The 22,436-nt window shown below is 25.8% G+C and overlaps 5 protein-coding genes across 25 annotated transcripts in view; 3 read left to right on the top strand and 2 right to left on the bottom strand.

Annotated features, from left to right (window-relative positions):
• LOC127276669 (LIM and SH3 domain protein F42H10.3) overlaps positions 1-19,722 on the bottom strand; it is a 28,670-nt gene extending 8,948 nt beyond the window's left edge. Inside the window, exons 1-3 of one of the 2 annotated variants that reach the window (XM_051297272.1) lie at positions 19,507-19,722; positions 16,581-16,710; positions 1,217-1,311 (exon numbers count right to left, since the gene is read on the bottom strand). In XM_051297272.1, coding sequence (XP_051153229.1) covers positions 1,217-1,272 — 56 coding nt within the window. In that variant the 5' untranslated portion in view covers positions 1,273-1,311; positions 16,581-16,710; positions 19,507-19,722. Of the gene's footprint in view, positions 1-1,216; positions 1,312-4,963; positions 5,250-16,580; positions 16,711-19,506 lie in introns of those variants that run through there. The other variant, XM_051297271.1, reaches the window with a different exon arrangement.
• On the bottom strand, positions 5,597-7,789 carry LOC127276670 (3-hydroxyisobutyrate dehydrogenase, mitochondrial). Its single transcript, XM_051297274.1, has 7 exons — positions 7,225-7,789; positions 6,993-7,072; positions 6,741-6,919; positions 6,553-6,674; positions 6,272-6,485; positions 6,027-6,153; positions 5,597-5,914 (listed from the first exon to the last, which is right to left on the bottom strand). The coding sequence occupies exons 1-7, from the start codon at positions 7,268-7,270 to the stop codon at positions 5,726-5,728; spliced, it is 957 nt and encodes a 318-aa protein (XP_051153231.1). The 5' UTR covers positions 7,271-7,789; the 3' UTR covers positions 5,597-5,725.
• On the top strand, positions 8,877-12,115 carry LOC127276666 (uncharacterized). Its single transcript, XM_051297266.1, has 11 exons — positions 8,877-9,076; positions 9,163-9,307; positions 9,555-9,737; positions 9,847-10,001; positions 10,096-10,259; positions 10,361-10,601; positions 10,702-10,885; positions 10,962-11,052; positions 11,178-11,333; positions 11,442-11,525; positions 11,633-12,115. Exons 1-11 carry the CDS (start codon positions 8,911-8,913, stop codon positions 11,915-11,917), a joined length of 1,854 nt encoding a protein of 617 aa, XP_051153223.1. The 5' UTR covers positions 8,877-8,910; the 3' UTR covers positions 11,918-12,115.
• On the top strand, positions 12,328-15,739 carry LOC127276667 (uncharacterized). Of its 4 annotated transcripts, none has more exons than XM_051297269.1 (9): positions 12,328-12,407; positions 12,717-12,759; positions 13,044-13,170; positions 13,239-13,332; positions 13,431-13,546; positions 13,681-13,914; positions 14,479-14,684; positions 14,773-14,841; positions 14,971-15,739. In XM_051297269.1, exons 2-9 carry the CDS (start codon positions 12,738-12,740, stop codon positions 15,123-15,125), a joined length of 1,023 nt encoding a protein of 340 aa, XP_051153226.1. In that variant the 5' UTR covers positions 12,328-12,407; positions 12,717-12,737; the 3' UTR covers positions 15,126-15,739. The 4 variants fall into 4 exon arrangements, with proteins under 4 accessions (XP_051153226.1, XP_051153225.1, XP_051153227.1 ...); XM_051297268.1 differs by having other exon boundaries at positions 12,341-12,577; XM_051297270.1 differs by lacking the exon at positions 12,717-12,759 and having other exon boundaries at positions 12,341-12,663.
• Positions 19,723-20,060: 338 nt separating the features above from the next.
• Positions 20,061-22,436, top strand: part of LOC127291673 (bromodomain adjacent to zinc finger domain protein 2B-like) — an 81,529-nt gene continuing 79,153 nt past the window's right edge. For all 17 annotated transcript variants that reach the window (XM_051320881.1, XM_051320886.1, XM_051320882.1 and 14 more), the window contains exon 1: positions 20,061-20,956. The gene's annotated coding sequence lies outside the window, so the exon portion shown is untranslated. The remainder of the gene's footprint in view (positions 20,957-22,436) is intronic.

Here is a 22,436-nt window from a genome sequence, read left to right as displayed (position 1 = left end):
AAAAGTGACAAAAAAGAATTCCAGTGCCTCGTGTGAAAAAATAAGTCATTCTCAAAATAAATATTATAAGAATAAAATTGTTTCAATTCTTTTAATAAAATCTGATTCATTCGTGTCGTCTTGTTTGAACGAAAATTCCAACTGCGAGGGAAAAAATAATAATAAGAGGACAATATATTGTGGGACAGAAATGGAGCGCAGTATTTGGATATGATGATGATGATGATGATGATGATAATAATGATGCTCCTCATTTGGAGTAGAAACTTTCAAGAGAAAATGAGTCACTATTGTATATGTCCTTATGGCTGATCTGGCACACATGACTGACGTCATATATGAACACATTTGAAATTTTAGGCGGAAGTGGCAAAAACCAAGAGAGAGAGAAAGAATCAAAAGAGAAAGGGAAGGACCCATCATGGAAAGGAAACCAGAATCAGTTCAGACAAGTTTTGAATGAGTCTCACGCATGTTCCGGTTAGCTTGCTTCTAAAATGAATGCAAATTTTGCGACACGTGTGCACCTACTCTTCATATGCACCCAAGTACATTTTACAATATTTATGTGACTTGTGGGCGTGTACATGTAAGTACAATAAAACTGTACACACTCATACATGTCAAAGAGAAAAAGCGAGAGTAGACAATTACTTCCAAAGTGGGATCTATACGAGTTCTATAACAAGGTTCGAATACCTAAAACCTGTCTTCAAGAGGCTAAATTTACATCGAAGGGTGACTAAACCTTCTCTCTTCTTTCATTATCAAGCTCGCGTGAATTCTCTCTGCAAATTAAGAAAACTGCCTGTTAATAAGGCAGTTTCATGGTTTTAACTCACACACAGGAATTTCTTTATAAATAAAATTAATTTGAAGAAAATTTCCCATTTTCCAATGACAATTTTTAACAACTTCTCAATTTTGATATCTTGAAAATTGTTCCATAAAAAATTACTAGTATTTGTTACTGGACTCCTACAAAAAAAATTAAGAATAATTAATTAAAATTTAATTACTTAAAGTATACGGAAAGTATCACAGGAAAGTGCTAAAAACTTTATCGCACCGTCCCCTCGGCTTTCCGTTTATTTATTAACAAATTACTCTTCGTTCTTAGAACAAAATCAACAAAATTTCTGTTAATTTTTCTTTTTTCTACAAACGATTTACCAAGCTACTTATTATTTTATTATTAATTAATAATAACACTTACGCTTCGCAGTATGGCTGTTTGTTGAAACCTTTGTATGTGCGCATATTGAGGGTCATCCCACATCCTTGACACTTGAAACATTGTTTATGCCAAGTCTGCAAAAAAAAGAAGAAGAAGAAAATCAATAATTCATATTTTCGCTTATCAATTAAAAAATTGACTATTTTAATTTAAAATTTAAAAAAAAAATATAAAAAATTCGAATTCCAGGAAATTAATTTTTTTTTTGCAATAGGAATTACTAAATAAAATATTTTGCAATAGCGAAAAGAAACATGAGTTTTATTTTTATTCAAGAGATAATTGTTTCTTTATGCAAATTTTGATAAGATTTATATTTATATATTGTGGGGAAAAATAACTGACTTATACACATTTTATCTAAACTGGATTCATCATCGGAAGCTAAGAATGACAAATCTCGCCGCAAAGATAATAAAAAAAAAGAAAACTATAATGAGTCAGTTTTTATTCACAAAAAAAAAATCTCTCAGATTAATAATTATCTCGTGATTATTTGACATTTATTATATATATATATATACGCGTTCACATAATCCTCACAATAGACTTACGACGACCGGAACTTCCATTGCGACATCTGCCAACAACTTTCGACTCGAAAGCAAAAAAAATTTACTCTCTAACAATATATATATAACATTAACGATAAGAAGAATTTGCAATTCTAAAAAAAAACATGTTCTTTTTCTCCGTAATTTCAAAATTAAATGATTTACGTAATTATCAAATGCTAATAAAAAAAAATTTAATTCTAAATTTTTTCAAGCATATAAAATTCGATCATGAGAGTTAGAAAATAATTCGTTGAGAACTTGTGGAATAAATAAAATCAGTTTTTGTTCGCAGTTTTCGTCATAAAGGAGATTGTATCGAATTTCTCAATTTTCACATCGTATTAAAGAATTCGTCCTTCAATTAATAATGAAGTTGGTAAAAACCTAATAATGTTCTCAATATTTCAAACTTTTGTGTCTAAAAAATTGGAATTTGTTAATCAAGAAATATTTTTGAAAAAAAATTTTTTCTTTTAAAATAGGAAAAATTGCAAACACGCATATGTGGAAAATCATTCGAATTATAAACACAATCTCGGGGTCATTTGGGCGAATGATAAATCATTGTTTGCCATTGAAAGTGAAAGTTCGTCCGGTTTTTACGAATCGTTCAGCAAAAAAAAAAGAAAAAAGGTAGGAGTCACCCTACAGAAGAACAATGGCAGTAATATCTCGGGTAACGATTACTAAATAGCGAGTATACCGGATACATACCAGAGATGCCGCATTCTATTTGAGAGAGAAGAATGATGCTTATCGAAGGAAAAATTTAATAATGGATCTTTATTTATTCACACTTTCGTAATATTATAGAGAAACAAATCAACCGGATTCCACTAGTGTCACATCAAGTCACTTAACAAAATGATTATCGTTTCCTCTTTCTCTTTATTTTGTGCACAGTTGGAAAATTTATAATCAGATCTTTTTCGATTAAAAAAAAAAAAAAATGAAGGTGGTGCCATTAAAAAAAAAAAAAAATGAAATAATAATTGAAGAGAGGTAAATTTTGAGAATAATCAGACAAGGAATGGCTCTTTCATTATGGGGTCAAAGTGATTACAATATCTCGCCAAGTAAAGAACATCAAGACGTCCTTCGTTTCTGAAATAAATGGGTGAATGCAAATTTACTTGGTATAGTTATATGTATTGTTTGTTCGAGACAACCGACTTATAAAAGAATTAACTTACATCAAAATACAACTTGTTCACGAGGCACGAAGTGCAAATAACAAGAGATGATGATCAAGATAATTATTTTTTTTTTTTTATTCACTATCATCGAAATAAAATACAAAAAAAAATTCAAATTTTAGAAAAGAATTGATTTCCAATTTTAGACAAAATATTTTCGTGATTTAAATTTGATAAATCTAATTCAAGTTAAATTTAAACTATTAACTATTTTAACGTTCAAATGGTCTCTAATTTAGATAAAATCAAATTAGAGATTTGAAAAAGAAATAACATTGTCACTTTGTATGACATTGAGAGGAGTGATTAGATTTAATATCTTTTTAATAACTAACCCGCAGGAATTTTTTTTTTTTTTGTTTTTCTAAAATGATAAGGGCCAATTTAGTGTAGCAATGACATTTGTAAAATTACGTTAGGCGAGAGAGGTCGAAGCCTCTTCGTCATTCGAGTCCGCTCTAATTGTCCTTTGTGCGTTTCAATTTTTGTCCCCGCCCTGCAACAAGTCTTGTAATATGAAACTTCTTGAGTTAATATCTCTACTCTTTTTTTCATCTCATACTCCTCCATCCTTTAGATTTTTAAAATATAACACCCAATCTCAATGCAATAATAAAATTTCTTTTTTTTTTCTACAAAAAATCCTTTAATTTTAAATTATAAATATTCAATTAAAAAATACAAATTTTTTTTATAAAAATAAACACTAATAGTTAGTATAGTAAATAAAAAAAATATATTGTAATAAAATTGAAATATTTCATATGTGAGAGTAGATTCGAAAAAATATTTGAGTTGTTAAATCAAATAGACTTATCTGATAATAATTGATAATTAGCTCCCAATTAAACTGATAATGGTAGCTCTTTTTTAATTCTAAGAGAATAAATAAAAAATGATTATTACGCATTTTCCTCACAACACGTAATATTTCATAATACTGAAAACTACAAGGTGTTTATCAATTTTTGTTATACGTTGAAAATTTACAAATAATAAATTCTTGTCAAGTTGAATCGAATTTTAAAGAAATGAACCAATTTTTTGAGAATATCAATTAAAGAATTTTTATAATTTGCACAATGTAAAAAATTCGTGAATTTTTTTTTTCCACATACCTCGTAAATATCAAAATTCAAATAAACAATATTATTTTAAATTCAACAAATTTTTACTTCGCTGCAAAAATTAAATTTAACTTTTATATCCTCTAATATGACAGTAAAATTTCAAGAAACATTCATGACATTTTAAAACTTCCATATTTCAACAGTGGCTAAAAATTGTTGGTGTAATATCAAGTGCCATCCATGATACGTCAAGAATCATCTCTTGTAATAATTTCCTAAAGATCAACAGCGCTGAATAAATGAATTGAATCACGTTTTATACCCCGGCAATATTAGAGTTTTAAATAATACAGAAAATGTATGTCAAATCATAAACACAATTTGCTAGGATGAGTGCAACGCACGTTCGACAATTCCTTTACAAGCACGTGTAACATCTTTTGGCTATAAATTGCATCTTACTCTCCGTATGCAAAGTAGCTCAGGAAGATTCAACCACACTTTATTCACGGATGTAGCAAGCAAAATGCTCCGTTAGTAAATCACCTCTCTCTCTCTTTCTCAAATGCTCTTATAACCTCTATAACCTAACTCTCGAAACAAATACTTTTTGACATAAGTTAACAAAAATCTCGCAAAACACTTTTATGTCTCTTGCAAAATAAAAAAAAAAACGTTGAAGCGGATACAACACTATCAAAATGGAACAGCAAAACAATAAAAAAAAAAAGTGACGATCGTTTCTTTTTTTTTTGTTGGTTAAGTTTTGCCGAGAATTGCTTTTGTTAATCTAAAGTACTTTAAATTTTAATGAAAAATTTATATCGAACACCTAATGTGAAAATGCACTTTTTTTTATCAAAATAGGGTTAAAAATCTCAGGATAAAACCATCTTTACGCACCTTGTCAAGGCATTTGAGCTCCTCGATCGGATAGACCGTTTTCTCACAACGGGCACACGTCTTGCTCATCTTGGCTTGAAATTTTTCAGTCTGTTTTACACGTGTACACAGACACTTGCACTTAAATACACATCTAATCACTGTATAAAAATTGCGGGGGTGGTGGAATTTTCACGAAAAACACAGTTTTGAAAAGGTGCAAAAAACACCAAGCCACGAGACAAATACCAAAGGAAAAGCCGAAGTTACCACAAGCGCCAGCACTGGACTACACTGCCCTCTCCTAACCTCCCCCTCCACCAACACAACAAAAATAAACTTCACAATATCGTCCCGCACTCTAGCGGTGTTAATTGCAACTAAATTTGAATCTGTTACTTGCTCCTTGGATATTTTCAAATTTATTACTCTAAATCGAGAATAAAAATGACGTATTACTAAAAGAAATTATTTATTATTAATTAAATTATGTAAAATATAATATTGATTTCAAATAAAGATATTACATTCATTTTTATTTGGAAGTTTAGTTTACCCCTGTTGAATGTTTTTTGGCTCATCGCGCTGTAGATATTGGGCGGGAATTTTAAATTTCTAACAAAAAAGAAATTTAATTTTAATTGATAAATACAATTTGTTTCTAAAGTATTATTTTTATTTTTTGTAAATTCTACATAAAAATGGATAATTTCAATTAAAATTAATTTAATAATAATAATAATAACAGAAACAAATATTAATTTTCTTTAGAGAATTTTTCGACTAAATATTTTTATCCTCTTTTAAAAATTGATAAATCACACTGAAATCTTTATCAGCAAAACCTTTCGATATAACTGCAAGATAAATTTGATGAGCTAAAGAGCCAAGTAAAATTGGCGTTTTACTTCTACTTGCAACATCCTGAGCTAATCCCAAATCCTTGACCATTAACGCTGATCCAAATCCTCCCTGTTTGCGAAAAAATATAAATATTTAATTAGAGATAATTAAAAAAAAAATTATATTTCATGTAAAAATAAATAATAATTATTATTATTTTATTAATTAAACTATAAATTACCTGGTAATTATTGCTACTTGGTACATTTGGAATGAGTCCTGGAACTGGATTGTAAACTTCAGAAGCCCAACATCTTCCTGAACTTGAATTAACGATTTCTGCTAATATTTTTGAATCCAATCCCAACCTGATTAATTGTTTTTGTATTAATTAGTAATAACAAATTGTAAAAATTAATTTAAATAATTAATAAAAAAAAAAAATTTTTTTTATCATGAAAATTATTTGAAAAGAAAATTGAATACTTTTGACCAAGATTGAAAGCTTCAGCTGTACCAATCATACTAATTGCTAAGAGCATATTGTTGCAAAGTTTAGCAGCTTGACCCATTCCAATTTTTTCACCGCAATGAACAATTCTCGATCCCATTGCTTCAAAAATGTGTTTTGCATCATCAAAATTATTTTTTGAACCACCAACCATAAAAGTTAAAGTTCCATTTTCAGCCGCATTTATTCCTATTAGAAAAACATTTTTAAAAAATTAAAACTTTATATTAATTAATTTACATTAATTATTATTTACCTCCAGAAACGGGTCCATCGATAAATCTCACATGTTTCTTTTCAGCTTCCTGAGCAACTGTTTCAGAAATAGATGGATCAATTGTACTGCTATCAATTAAAAGTGTATTCTTTTTTGCAGAACTGAAAATATATTTATTTCATTAATATTTTATTATTTTAATTAATTTTACCTAATTAAAATAATACCTTAAAATACTTTTTTCGCCAATGTAACAATCTAAAACATGTTTATTAGATGGTAACATTGTTATTATTACATCGGAATTTTGTGAAACTTCCGCAGCATTTTCTGCACTTGTTGCTCCTGATTCACATAATTTTTTAACAGCATTTTTATTAATATCAAAAATTGTCAATTTATGTCCCTGTAAAAGAAAAAAATATTAATCAATTAAAAAAATTATTTTCGAACATATAAAAAATATATTTTTATTTTACCTTTTTTAAAATATTCTTTGCCATTCTACTTCCCATTTGTCCTAATCCTACAAATCCAACATTTGAGAAATTTCGAGTTCCTAATTTAAACAGAATTATTAGAAAAATATATGTTTATAACAAAAAATAAAATGCAAATAATAATTTTTTATTTTCTTTAAATATATTTATAAATCAATAGGTGTTACGAGAGATAAAAATGCAGTATGAAAAAAAAAAATTTTATACCCACCTTTGGAATAATAGAAAAATCGTTGAAAAGTAAAAGAAAAAGCCATTATTGAAAATAATTTCTGCACTTTTCACATAAAGAAGAACAAAAAAAAAATCACAAAACACTCAAAGGCTCAAACACTATATCCACTAAATATTAAAATGCATGTCGACCCAGTGTCAATTAAATGCTAATTACACCCAAACGAATTCACTTACTCCTACACGATATAAAAATATTTTTAAGCGTCTCCGTCTGGAAGTTCCAAAACAGACTCGTTTAAGAATTACACTGTCGTCGCACTTTTTTTTCTCCTATTTGAAGGTACAACAAGCTTTAAATTCATCCCACTCTCTACTTAAAGAATTTCTTCACTGGGTCACTCACATCTGCATTTTATAAACTCTATATACATTCTATTATGTTTTTTATTCATTAAAAAATATACATAAAATTAAACTGATTTATTTAAAATTATTATTTTTAAATAAATTAAAATCTCAATTACAAATTCCACTTAGAAATTTAAATTTTAAAAAAAAGTATATATATATATATATATATATATATATCGTGCAAAATTAATGCAGTTATTTTTGAAAATAAAGGAGGTGTTAACAACACTTGTTTTAATGAAGAACTGTAGCAATAAAATGATGTCATTGATAAAAGAATAATCCTTATCTCTATCTGCAGAGCTACTTGATAATAATAAAATATTTCAAATGTAAATATAAATAAAATGAATTGACGTAAATACGAAATTTTGTAATTTTTCTGTTGAATCCAAAATAATGGAAAATATAAAAAAAAAAATATTTAATTTAAGAAAATAAAATATATTTCTAAAAAAAATTAAATGAATATAAAAATAGATGAAATTCAAAATATGAATGAATAAATTAAACTTTAAGTATAGAAAAAAAATGTCTAGTAAAAAGTGTTTTTAAATATTCGCAAGTAAATTTTTTTTTACGATATAAAAATTAATATATACATTTTCAGAAGCAAAATAATATTTATAATATAAAAGGTATAATAAAATAATTTTACTTAGAAATAAATTAATAAAATAATATTACAAAAAAATAAAATAAAAAAATTAAGAAAAAAACCGCGAGAAAATAAAAATAAAAAATTAATCGATGGTCTATTTTATTGTCGACTCATAAGATATATATGTTTATTTAAGGGAAATTGTCAATTAGCGTTGTAAAGTAACAAATTAGTGTCATACAAGTTAGATCTCATATCTTTATACTAATATATTTATAATTTGAAGACTAAAAAAAAATTCTCATTAATTAACGTCATCTTTGGTAGTTTTGTTGTTCAGCATTTTTTTTTTTTTTTTTTTATTGATTTCATAATGAAGCCAACGACAATTTTAATAAGTTATGTTACGTTATGTTATCATCCCTTGATATTTGCTTTCATGACCTATATCCCATTTAATGCATGCAAACGAATAATATACAAAGTTTCATTTCGCGATAGAATTTTCTTTAGTCGAGCTTCAATGCTCGCTGAATAAAAACGTTTCGAAAAATTAGTGAAAGTGTTTGTTTTTTAGAATAATATAATAAATTAAAAACAATAATAATTATAATTTTAAAATTAATAATAATTTCTTATCAATTAATAGTTCATTTAAAGATTGAAAAAATTGAAATGAATTGATTAAAAAAAAAAAAAAAACTGGAAATGATTATTCCATTGCTTTTACAATTTTTCATCTTATCGATAACGGCAGATCACAAGAATTTTTTTATTAAAACATACAAGAAACCTTGGATATCATTTGATAATTATGAAAAAATTATAAAATTGTCATTTCCCTATGCTCATTGTTGTAATATTTTTGTAGATGGTAATTAGAGACAAATGAAAATTATAATAAAAAAATTAAGAAAAAAAAATAATTTAAAAGGACAATTTGTTTTTCTTAAATTACAGGAACATCATATGGAATTAATGAATTATTTAATAATTTTATTGAAATTTACCCCTATGGTTATCTCGTGAAGAGAAGAATTTATGATTGTGATGGATATTTTTTATTAGCATCAGAAGAGTCGCGAATTATTTATGCGTTGCAAAGGTCAAATAAAATTTTTTCTTTCTAATGTGCACATTTTTCTAATGAAGATTTGATGACACTTTAGATAAAATACTATACTGATAATTATAAATTAATGATTTTTTCACTTTTTCAAATTTTTTTAAATTAATTTTTTCCTTATTTTTTTATAGATATTTTTTTCTTTTTATTACTCTACAATAATAATTTCATTCAAATAATAATAATAATAAAATAATAATAAAGAAACTGATTTTCTCATTTTAAGGGTACCATCACAAATATCGACAACGGAAATACTTATTATTTTGGACAATGGCTTAAAAGATAATTCGAAAATATTCAACATTTCATTATATCAAAATTCAAATGTTAATTTAGTTTCTCATTCGGGTTCTTGGACATTGTCGGAAAATTTTCTTGAGCCTCGAAAATTTCGTAAAATTAAAAAGTAGGTACTTTTGAAACCTTGATTACTGAGACGATTTTCATTTCTCAATAATACAAGTTCGAGTGTATTTTATTCTTTACAAAAAAAAAAAAAAAAAAATTCAATATAGATACGATGAAATGGTACATAAAAAAGGAGTTGTAAATTTAGAGGGACGACTACTTCAAGCAGCAGCTTTTTATAATCCTCCTCTTTGTTATTTAAATACATCAATCAATGAGACAATAAACGGCGTTGAAGCTGAAATTTTTTTAGCTGAGAATGGTAAAATAAATATTTTTTATAAAATATTAAAATTAGTCACGAACACATTTTTCCAGGATGAAAAATTATTGAAAAAAAATATATATATTTACAGATTTTGAAGTGGATGGCGTGGAAATGCGAATATTCGAGCTTATTGCAAAAAGATTAAATTTTCGCTGGTCCATTAGAAAACCTTCAGGTGGTTATAGATATGGACGAAAAATAAATGACACAGCATGGAAGGGTGGTATGATAGGGCAAATATTTCGAAAAGAGGTAAATTTTTGTTCATTGTGAAAAATATAATTTAAATTTTTTTTTAATTTTTATTAATTAATGATTATTTAAAAATAAAAATTCTAAATTGTTCAAAATAGATCGATATTGCATTTAGTGGAATATGGCTAAAATATGATCATTATTCATTTTCAAATTTATCCGAGCCATGGTACGAACTTGCGGTTGATTTTCTGGTTCCACGACCAAAACCCTATAGCAGATTCTGGGCAATTATTCGTCCATTCACGGCTGAAGTTTGGACACTAATAATTATAATCGTTATAATTCAAACTGGAAGTACAATCATTAAAGCTCAAATAAATTCGAACATTCCACAACGTAAGTTTATATATAATCGTATAAGAAACTAATAAAAAAATTTTAATTTATAATAAAATTAATTTTATTGAAACTAATTACATTCACTTTTTTTTTCTAGATTACCGAAATGTTGTTGTAACAATAACAGAAGTAATGGGAAATTTAGTAGGCACGGGAATATCAGAAACAATTCCCGAATTAAGATTACAAATGTTTATTTGTCAAATTGCAGGATTTTTTCTTGTCACAGCTTATAGTACGATTCTTGCTGCCAGTTTATCGAATCCCGAATATGAAAAAAGGTGCAATATTATATATAAAATATAATATTTAAAAAATATATAAATTTAAATAAAAAATTTTTTCTTTTTTTTTTAGAATTGACACTGCTGAACAATTTGTTGAGGCTAATCTCACATGGGGAAGAGAAGGACCAATACCAATTTTTAGCGATTATTTTGATTTAAACGTAAGTTTCTTATATAATTAAAATTTTTATTTTAAATAACCATTAATAAAATAAAAAGAAATAAATTATTAATTAATTTTTCATTATATAATCAAAAATTTCAACAAATATAAATTCTATTTTAGGATAAATATTTTTCACAATTTCCAAATAGATTTGATCATGAAGAAGGAAGTGCTGTTAGGCATAAAAAAATTCTTCAAGGTAATTATGCAATTGTTGGAAGATTTGTGGGATCGCTTTTCTTTCCTGAGAATAATGTCACAAATGCCGATTTAAAGGCAAGTATAAATTTTTTGAATTCAAAATTTTTTATATAAAATTTATCAAAAAAAAAAATTTTAATAAATAGAAATAAAATTTTTAAATAAATTTCATATTAACTTTAGAATTACAGGCTAATGAAGGAAAGTGCAGGAAGATTTTATTCTTCTTTTGCCGTTCAACCATGGCTTCTAGAACCAGTTAATATGGTAATTTACATTGTAAATTTTAAAAAAATATTTTCGTAAAATATTTTCGTAAAAAAAAATTAATTTTATTAAAATATAATAATCTATTTTTTCGAAAAAAAAATTAGGTCATGCTATGGTTAAGAGAAGGTGGCATCACTCTTTATCATTTAAAAGATGTAATTCGTCGACGAGCAGCTCATAGTCTTCACGAAGTTTTAATAGAATACGATTATGTTGATGAAGGGGTGGCTATCATTTTAAATCTGACACCCCTTGGAGGAGCATTTTCACTTTTAATTGTCGGCTTTTTGCTGTCAACTTTCGTTTTTTACTTGGAATTACGTTCAGTACGCGGATCAAGATCAATTTTCACTGTTCTAAGAGATATCAATGAAAAAAGATCTCGTTAAAAGAAGAAATTTAAAAAAAAAAAATAAAAATTTTTTTTATTGAATTTCAATAAAATTGACTTTGAAAATTTGCAACTACGATGTTTCGTTATTAACTTAAACTTTATAATTATTAAGACGAAAAAACAAATAGTAAATTAAATCATAATTATCATTTTAAATTTCATAAATTCTATAATTAATTAATTAAATATTAATTGTAAATACAAAAATAACTGAAGTAAACAATGAAAAATGAATTTAAGAAAATAAAACAAATTATTTGTAAATCTTTAAATAAAAATAAATACATTTCTTCTAAAAATCAATGGGAAATTTTTGTTATTGTATACAATTTAAAAAAAAAATTATTCTCAAGCTAGATAATAATAGAAGATAAAACCGCAAATTACTATTCGTGTTATATATAAGTGAAATAAAAGTAGATCCTACAGTAGTACTAGATGATACTTTACACAGAATGGTCGACTATAAGTTTAATTAGAAAAGTGTAAAATTTTAAATTTTCATGATGATAAATCATTATTTACTGTGAATGATTTAAAATTAATTAATTTTTGTGTATAAAAACACAATTGAATTTTCCAACAATTCAATGGAATATAAAATAAAAGAAAAAGATGCTCTATTTTCTACCAGTGAAAAATCACATTTAAAACAGTGAATATTAAAATTCATTGTTGTGACCAATTTTCTATGTATTAGTATTTATTTTGATGTTAATTTTTTAATTTTAAAGTGAAAGAGTAAGTGTTTTTTTTTAATTAAATAAATTATTTTCTTAATTTGTCATTTCTAGTTGAAATCTTAAAAAATTACAATGCCATCGAGTATAAATCAAGGTAAAATTGCTAATTAATTATTTAAGAATTCATAGTGGGTGATTTTTTAAAAAGTAGTCACTTTAACAAAAGTTACCTTTTTTTTAAAAAATCAGTCATTTATTATTTATATTAAGTCAAAAGTTAAAATGAAAGGGCCTAACCTTTCTGTTATACGTAAATAAGGTCAGAAAAATTTTAAAAACAAACAAATGTTTCTTTTGCTTTTGAGAAATCACTTTACGAAGTTTATAAATATTTTGGAAATTATTTTTGAAATTAAATGGAAAATTAAATGATTTTAGAACAGGCATTAACGGTTGATGAACATTTTAAACAATTACTGGAGGATGACACTTCCTTAGATCTTAATCAACGGAAAGTGACATACAATGATTTGCCTAATTGGTTCGATGCCGATTTGTTTAAAAAGTAAGAAAATTGAAAATATAAAAAAATTTATGGAAAATAATTTTTTTTAAATAAATGTATAATTTTAGAGCTCAAGAAAATTATAAAACTAATTTTTTTGGATATACATATATGGCTTTAATGGGATTAATAGACGTCTTATCAATACCATCTATCTTAAAGGTTCATTATCAATATTTTCTCTGAGATAATTTTTAATAAATTAATTAATTTTTAATAAAATTAATATTGTTTAGTGAATTTTTTTTTTCATTTTCAAGGTGTTAGTATTTACTAAACAGAGTGGAACTCCATGTGATGCATTTAGAAGATATGCAATGACTATTCTACACACTCATTATATTTATACTTCAGACATCAGTGATCCAAAATCAAAGTAATTGATATTTCAATTTTTCTAATAATCTATGATTAAAATTCAAATGTTCATGACAATGTTGTAAAAATCCAACAAAAAATTTACTTGTTTAAAAAATATATAACAAAAATTAAAAATTGAATTTCTTCTAGGTTTTTCAAATCTCTTAGTACAATTCGATGGAAACATTGTAGAGCCAGTAAATTGTGTAAAGACTCAAATTTTGATGAAATAAAAAATAGAGATTTAGCTTTAACACAATTTGGATTTTTTGGTTACGGTATATTGAAATCAAAAGAATTTGGGCTTAGTGATGATTCCAATGCTCACGAAGCATTAATTCATTTTTGGAGAGTTATTGGACATTTAATTGGCATTCCTGACAGGTAAATTTGTGACAGTAAATTTACTTTTGTAAATTAATAATTTAAAATTAATGAAAAAAAAAATTATTTTAAAATTATATTTTCTTTCGAATTATTAGTATGTATATTAGAAAAAAAAATTTATATTTAGTCTATGCAAGATGGATAAATGACATAAAGAAAATTTATGCTATTTTTTTTTCTTAAAAAAAACGACGTTTCGACCTCGTAACTTTGTTTTTCCTGATCAGTTTTAAATTTAACCTTGATGATTGAATTTTACAAATAGCTTTTTTAAGAATAATAAAAAAATTAAATAAATTTTGTATTAATTCGTCTATTTTCTGTGGATGTAATATAATTTTTTTTTTAATAATATAGAAATACACTGAAACCTGAATTATTAGAACCTGTCGGTTCGAAATTTGAGGTTTTAGTTAATAATAATAATAATTAATAATATTAGTAATAATAGACGATAATAATAGTACTAACAATAATCTAATAATAATATTGTAAAATAATTACGAATATTAAAACTTGTAAAAATTAATAATATCACTAAATAAATTTTTTTATATGTAGGTTAAATATTTGTCGAAAAAATGCCACGGAAACAATAGAACTTGGTAGAAAAATAATGAATGAAGTCATGACGACAAATGTTAAAGAAAATCATTCATATTTTCGTGAAATGACAATTATTATGTTATCTGGAGTTTCATGTATAAACGTTTTACTTGATAATGAAGCAATATTATATTTTTTCTATAAATTGCACAATCTTGAATGTAAGTATAAATTATCTTAGCTATATATTAAAGTAATGTCACTATTCATCAATTGTTGTTTTGAAAATAATTTGTTTCATTATTTCAGATGACAAAAAATTGAGCCTCTATAGTTGGTTAAATTTAAAATATCATAACATTGTGTTCATTACTTTTAGTAAGTGATTTGATTTGATCATATATTGTTATTTGATTATCTATATCTTTTTTTAGTTTAAAAAAAAATTATTTTCGTTATCTTAACATTCATTTTTTTTATAAATTAAAATGTCTTTCTAATTTTAAGATTTACCAATTATTGGCGTTTTTGTGAAATCGATCTACAATATTGTGATGCTTATAATCTTCTGGATTCTAAACCGATATCCCTTAATTGCTTGGTATAGATTTGGAAAAATTAAATCTCGATTTCAACTTCATCCACATATTCAACTACACTAAACAAAAATGTAAAATTTAATTTTCACATTTTCTTTTTATTTATTTAATTAATATAAATGGGTTTAGAATTATCCTTTAATTATATACTATATATTATATGGAGAAAAAATATTTTATAGAAATGACAACAATGCGTACCTGATCTACATATATTTATATAAACAAATATATTGTTATACGTGTTTTTTATTTTAGAATAGAATTTTTTGTTATTATCATGATTAGAAATTTAATTGTATGGTAAATATATATGTATAGCAATCTTTTTATTATTACATATTATTATTATCATTATTACTGTTATTAAAATGATTTATTAATATCATTATTATAGTAATTATATTATTATTTTTATTTCTATTATAATTATTATTATTAACATTTAAATATGTATTTAATTAAAGATATGTAAATGTATATAAATAATTTCAATTGGAAATGGTTCTGATCCCGACTAACTTGTTTCGAAGTTGGTACAAAAATTCTTTGTCAGATCGAGCCATCTGCTCAAATTGAAAATAAAATATTTATATACACCATTCACTTTCTTTAATAAATAAATAAACTTTAATATAAATATTGGCGTGATTAATAAAAAACGTTTTTTATCATGCATAATTAATGATATCGCTAATTCTTCTCCCTAATCGCTAAAAATAATTTACATGTGTAGTTAAATATAATATAAAAAACTTTTAAGTGTTATAATTAGACTTGGTTCATTAATATTAAAATTAGTTATCAAAATGATAAATTCAAAAGAAAAAGAAATTATACTATTGTCTAAAATAAAAAATTTTAATTGTTAACTTAAAGAAAAATTTGCTATTGTAAAATTTCTTTTTTTTTAATATTTATAATTTTTGTAATAAATAAATAAAAAGTTAATTTATAATTTTATATAAAAATAAATAATTAAAAAAAATTAGTTTCACGTTTATAAGAATGTAAAAATATAATATCCTTTTGTCAATAACAAATTTTATATTAAAATTGTATAATGTTTGTTTAATATTTATTAAAAATAAAAAAAAAACCAAGTTTGCGTGCAAAAGAATATCTTTTTTTTCTTTTGCACATTTTCGCATATTTTTGCCATATATGTCCCGGTTGAGTGACAATTTCTCAAAAAGGATGCTCCCTAAATGTAAGCGGGTTCGTTATACGAAATCGACAACGTTTTTTGCAATACGATCGAAAATGTTTGTGAGTCGGTTTCAGACTGTGGGTAGGAATTTTTGTTGGCTTGCGTTCATTTCTACTGGCAATCTTATTCGATTCAAGTTGCTTACAAGTTTGCGTGCGAAGAATCATTTTATACCTTTAGATATAGGTATACATATCACGACTTTTTTTTTAAACATATATATATATATATGTATACGTTAAATGTTTCTATGTAGTTTTTTGATACTTCTCACATGTTTAAAATTTATATGTATATACAGTACTCACACAAATAAATACATTCAGCAGCTACTGTCCTTCCTTCGTTCATCTTTCATTTCGATTTTCCATATATACAATATCCTCTCTCATCCAAATAGTAATTAAGCTCCACTGCCAAATTTCTCCATGCGTACACCTAAAAAAAAAATCTAATTAGTTTCGATACTTCTTTTTTTATTTACTTAAAAATAAAATTATTCGGAAAAAAATTGTTCCGTTCAAAGAAATGGTTTTTTAAAATAAAAACTATAAAATAAATAAACAAGAATATAAAATGATCTTTTAATAAAAAAAAAAAAATTTGAATTTCTCGAGTGGAGACCAGGACAATTGTCAAAAAAATTATTATTATTAACATTGTAGCAAATAATTGTGGAAAAAAAAATGCATTCTGAGAGTGTGAGAACCGCTTCTGCGGATCCGCCCTTGAGGAATGAGCGAAGGAACGAGTGAGCAAAAGCAAAACTTGTCGGTGAACAGAGGACAGGATCTTGAGGGAATATATAGGATGAGAGGTTCGTTGCCTGCAGGGCGGAAGGGAGGAAAAGGGTGGCAGGAAAGAAAAAAATGTACGTCGCAAAGGATACGATACGCGCGATCGTACGCAATGTCCGTATAGATATATATATGTATACCCAAGCCCATGGTTCTTATATGCGGGTTCGACGAACGATTCTTGGGCGTCAATCCCAGCTAACGAACATTCTCCAAGTTATATACCATCTCATACTCGGAAATCGACTTTTATTCATTCGCTGTTCATATTCATATTGGAATTTTTCCACATTAGACGATACTTTTATATTTAAAAAAAGAATTTTCCTCCACAACTCCAATATTAACTTCCTTTACAAAAAAAATCTCCTTGACATAAAAACTATCTCGTGATGTACCATCAATATATCTTTCCAAAAAGTTTCCTCAATATTAGTAACTAGTCAGCATAAAAGATTTGTTGAAAAAACATTTTTTGTTTATTCAAGTAATGTCGATTTCAGGAAATAGAAAATTCTTTTTTTTTTTTTTTGTTAACACATTTATGTAAAAATATGTTCAAAAATATCGCATTTATTTCATATTAATTAGGATGAAAAATATTTGAGATGACTCTGAAATGGTTCATTGCTTCCCTCGCTGTCTCTCTCATTTTACCTCTTCGTTCCTCCATATCGGATTCTTTTTATACTTGTTTCTTTCTTTTTTTTTTAATATTATTTTTTGTCCTTCGCGCATCGAACTGCACACAACTCAGCTTCATTCGGTTCGAAACTTATATATATATGTATAGATATAGATATAGGGTTGACTCCATTCTCTAGATGGAAAACGTCCACCAATGCACTGGAGCGGTAAACTTATAACGAACGTGCGATACATTGCGATCGTTCGAATTATATCTGTCGAGCGTCCTCGAGGACGCAGGACGCATCTCGTTCGTCTGGTGTTCACAAAAAAGCGTATATAGTCATCCAGTTTGTATCATCTATCTATATATAAAATATTCTACATGTCTATATATATATATATTTACCACAATAGAAATCTTTATAAAAATAAATCTATTACATTCAGAAATTTTCTTTTTTTATTCACCGAAATTTTCATTAGTTAAAGAATTTTATCGTTAATACTGTAAACTGATTCACCTTTTGATATAATTCTTATTTTATTATCCCATATTTAATTAATAATTAATTAATGCAAAAAACAATTATAATATTAATTACAAAATATTTAATATAAACTAATTTATATGATTGTATTATTTTCTATTACATTAATAAACATAATTTTCAATTGAAAAAAGATGTTTTAAAATTTTAAATGAATACATATGCGTAAATTTTGCGGCAAATCGTATAAAACAGGAACATTTATATAAAATAGGATTTAAAGTTTATTTCCTAAACTTATAATTGTTTTTAAAGAAAACTTGTCCTCGTTTTTTTTTTTCAAAGAACAATGTCTTTGTTATCTACGCCACTGAAGTTGGAAATAAAACTATAGATTTATATAGACGGTTCCGCCTTGTATGTTGCGCATAGATCTGCTCATGTTGGCTTGCATATATATAAAAAGTCCGCATTTCCCGATAAAAGTTACTTTGAACAAGATCTTGAAAAAAAAAAATTAAGTATTGAATTGGAAAAAAAAGTTATAATTTACATTTCAAGCGCGTAAATTTCACTTTGAAATTATATAAAATTAATTTCAGAGAAAGAAAACAGATTTTTTCATAGTAAGCAATAATTAAAATATATACTTTTTTAAATAAAAAAGTTAAACAAATAGAAGAATATAAAATTATACAATTTAAAATAATTTTATTATTATTGTAATTTTCATTATAAAAAATAAAGTATTTATATAAAAAAAATTGTTGCAATTTCATTCTTGGATGAAAGCATTTAAAATAATTAAACATGAATTATAATGAAATCTCTATCAGGAGTGTTTTTAATGTTTACACTCGTTATCGTTTTTTAACCTCGCTTTTAAAAGACGAAATTAAAGTTTTCAATATATTTATATAACTATACATATACAATTATCCATGATAAATGATAAAAAAAAATACTTTTTCGCAAATTACCCATAAAAAAAGAAAATTTCTGATGTATAATAAAAATTTGTTTACATATACGAAATAGAGTGATTTATGAAGTAAAATATCAATATATCGTTTATATTAAAAAAGACTAATACAAATTAATTAAAACTTTAATAATCCTCAATAATTTTATTTAATTAATTAACTAATATTAAAATCAATTATCTAAAAAGAATTTTTTGTTAGATTAACTGAAAAAATTATAGGTTAGGATTATGAACCAACAAACTTTCCGCGTTAGTACAATTTTTAACATTAAATAAATGTTACCATTGCTAAATAAAGTTCATTATTACAATAATGTATAAACAAAATTATTACCTTTGCGTTGTTTATCATAAAAATCAAATATTTTTCATTTTGTGAGAATAATTTGTTTTGATTTGTAACTATGTTTACTGCAGGTACTTTTACTCATCCACAAAGACAATTTTATCTTCATATTAATTTTAATTCTCATTTATCAATACATTTTAATTATTTTAAAATTCATTTTTTATATTGTCACTCATTTATAATTAATAAAATTAAATTAAACATCAAATAAATAACGTAAACAAATATTTGTGTCAAACATAACGTTTCTTTGATCACTATAGCGCCTCTATTGGTAAATTTTGGAACTATGTGAATCTTATTTTATTTATTTAATAACCGATTTAATGATTAATTATTTTATTTATTTAATAATTAATTAAATAATATTGCAATTAATTAATAAGGATAATTAATTATTAATGTCAAACTTTTTTTTTCTTTAAAATGTAATAGTAAAAAAGATTAAATTCAAATTCGCAATTTGCAATAATCGATAATCGATTTATCACTGTATTATTGGCAACACTGATATGCTGCGAACTTCATTCAGTAGCGAGTGGCCGTTGAACTCGGGTGAAATGTGTAACCGAAATTTGAATGATTAACGTAATAAAAGTGCATTAAAAGTGTATAATTATTTGTGTTTTAGTGATAATTTACTTTTTATCGACTTCATAATCGCGAAAATATAATTAAAACAAGTAGATAATTGTTAGTTACCGGAATATATTATTCTAAAAATGGTAAATTTACTCTAACAGTGCTCCGACCGTGTATTCAAATATTTGTGTCTCATTTAATGATTTTTATTATAAGAGTATTTAGTCAAAGCTATTTTACAAGTCGAGAAAAACGAAGTCAATCCGCAAGGTCGAGAAAAGAATTAAAATGCAAAGACACCCGTTATAGGGGTTAAGATGGGGACAGTTGGTCCATTTGTGTGAGTATCCTGTAAAAAGCATACATACATACACACATACAACGCTAGTATTTCTAAACATGTATACAAATACATACAGTTTTCATTTTTTTGCTTGTGTGAGTTGCGTTTGGTTGTTATTAGTTGACGATTGTGCCACCACGTTGTATGTTCGCGGCGCCACTGGCTCATTCCCCCATCGGTGCTCGAAGTGCACTGACGTTAATGCGTCATTCGGGGAAGTTTCGCGTGAAAAAACGTAAATTTTCTCGACGATTAAACAATTTATTAAGTCGGTCGGTGTGAGACAATTAGTGCATTTGAATAGTGATCAGTGTGTTTCGTATTTGTGATCGAATTGAACGAAAACTTATTGGAACGCCAACGACACAGCCTACGGAGCGCGTCCCTGCCACCATTCTGAGTTCCTATACATATATTCGTGAATTGGACGAGGGTGCGGAACATCTCAGAAAAAAGAGAAATCTGGGAAATTATTACCTTTTCTTGAATCAGGAGATGTCATAACGCAAGGTAAAGCTAAAATACATTTTTAGGTTATGTTACTTAAAGTTTTTATCCATAATAACAATTCTAACGGTTCATGAATTCTTTAAACTTTAAATACATCCCCCCCCCCCTTTAAATAGTGATTTTTTTTTGTTTATCATTGTTATTTCTGCTATTGTAATTATTATTTACGTTTAATTTTCTAAATTTGATAGTTTCTTGACATATGATGTAATGAATACATTTATGTTCTTATTTTAAATGTATTTTGTAAAATACTTTTTATTTTTATCATTCGTAGTTTATTTCGACAATTGAATCGTTAGGGATTGTCATTTGTTAATAATCAGATTAAAAGAGGCTTGTGTAATTCAATAATTTAGTTAGGGGGCTTTAACTGAGGAAAGAATGTTTTTAAAAAACAACTCATCAGTTTTTCGTGTTCGACCTTGACAATTTCATTAATTTTTTTACTTCTTATTAATTATTGTTTTTTTTTTTTTTTTTTTTTTTTTTAATATTGTTAGATATCAATTTTCTTTATCGAAATTTTCACATAATTTAATATTTCTGGAAGAATCTATCATAGTCATTAAAATGAAGTTAAATTTACAATTAGTCGTAATGAAAATAAAACGTTTTAAAAATAAAAGTATCGTGTCTATAGTAATAAATTGTATAGAAAATCTTGTCAAATAATTGATATAAAAAATAATATCAAAAATTGATTAATGAAAAGAAAACTGTTTATTGATTTGAAATTAAAATGTGTTGAGCAAAAAATATTGTCTAGGTCAAGATTTTTTTTTCAACAGGAGCGTAGGAATGAATTTTTCACCCCTGGGGATTATTTTATATGTATATTTTTTTTCGATTATGTTTTTTCTTTAAATTTTATTCCAAATTTTTTTGTGGATAATTTTGTGCTTTGAATGAAGGAGGGATGTACGTTGCTTGGCAAAGCTGTTTGCTGGATACATTTACAGACCCGTTTCGTGCGTTCGTACATAATCGGAAGACCGCAGTCTCTATCGCCCGTTCTCGGTTCCCAGAGCTGCTGCTGAGAGAGATAGAGAGAGAAAGAGAGATAGAGAGTGGTTTATATATTTCCGTCTTTCGACGTCGTCGACAACGACGACAGTTGGACTTATTGCAGAATAGGCTTTGAGATCGATGAAGCGTTAATGGGGAAAAATTATTTTTGATTTAATGAAAAAATGTTTGTTGAATTACTAAAATATATATATATATTTACAATAAGTATAAACGTCATTCAACATTTTTCGTTTAAACCGTTAACAGAACTAAATCGTTCCACCTCGTGAATCATTTGGTCCAATGCGATATTACGATGAATTGTAACTTCAAGGAGAAACACGACATAAAACATAAAATGGATGTTGTTTGCCGGTCGATTATAACACTACCTTGCAGCGAGAAAGAAAAGTATTGTATTGTAATGAAAAAAAAGAGAGTTACTTCCATATTGGTTTTACTTAACAGC

Source organism: Leptopilina boulardi, unplaced genomic scaffold (assembly GCF_019393585.1).
Source record: "Leptopilina boulardi isolate dan_hultmark-lab unplaced genomic scaffold, ZJU_Lbou_2.1 LbouV2_150, whole genome shotgun sequence".
In the NCBI taxonomy this organism is placed as follows: Eukaryota; Metazoa; Arthropoda; class Insecta; order Hymenoptera; family Figitidae; genus Leptopilina; species Leptopilina boulardi.
This window is presented reverse-complemented; position numbering and strand designations above follow the sequence as displayed.

Coding starts and splice junctions, on each gene's coding strand:
- LOC127276667 (XM_051297269.1), top strand. CDS start 12,738: ATGCCATCGAGTATAAATCAAG. Junction 13,915..14,478: donor TTAATTGGCATTCCTGACAG/GTAAATTTGTGA, acceptor TTTTATATGTAG/GTTAAATATTTGTCGAAAAA. Junction 14,685..14,772: donor TAAATTGCACAATCTTGAAT/GTAAGTATAAAT, acceptor TCATTATTTCAG/ATGACAAAAAATTGAGCCTC.
- LOC127276666 (XM_051297266.1), top strand. CDS start 8,911: ATGATTATTCCATTGCTTTTACAATTTTTCATCTTATCGATAACGGCA. Junction 9,738..9,846: donor AAATTTCGTAAAATTAAAAA/GTAGGTACTTTT, acceptor AATTCAATATAG/ATACGATGAAATGGTACATA. Junction 10,260..10,360: donor GGCAAATATTTCGAAAAGAG/GTAAATTTTTGT, acceptor TGTTCAAAATAG/ATCGATATTGCATTTAGTGG.
- LOC127276670 (XM_051297274.1), bottom strand. CDS start 7,270: ATGGCTTTTTCTTTTACTTTTCAACGATTTTTCTATTATTCCAAAG. Junction 6,486..6,552: donor CGATGGACCCGTTTCTGGAG/GTAAATAATAAT, acceptor TTTTTCTAATAG/GAATAAATGCGGCTGAAAAT. Junction 5,915..6,026: donor CAAGTAGCAATAATTACCAG/GTAATTTATAGT, acceptor TTTCGCAAACAG/GGAGGATTTGGATCAGCGTT.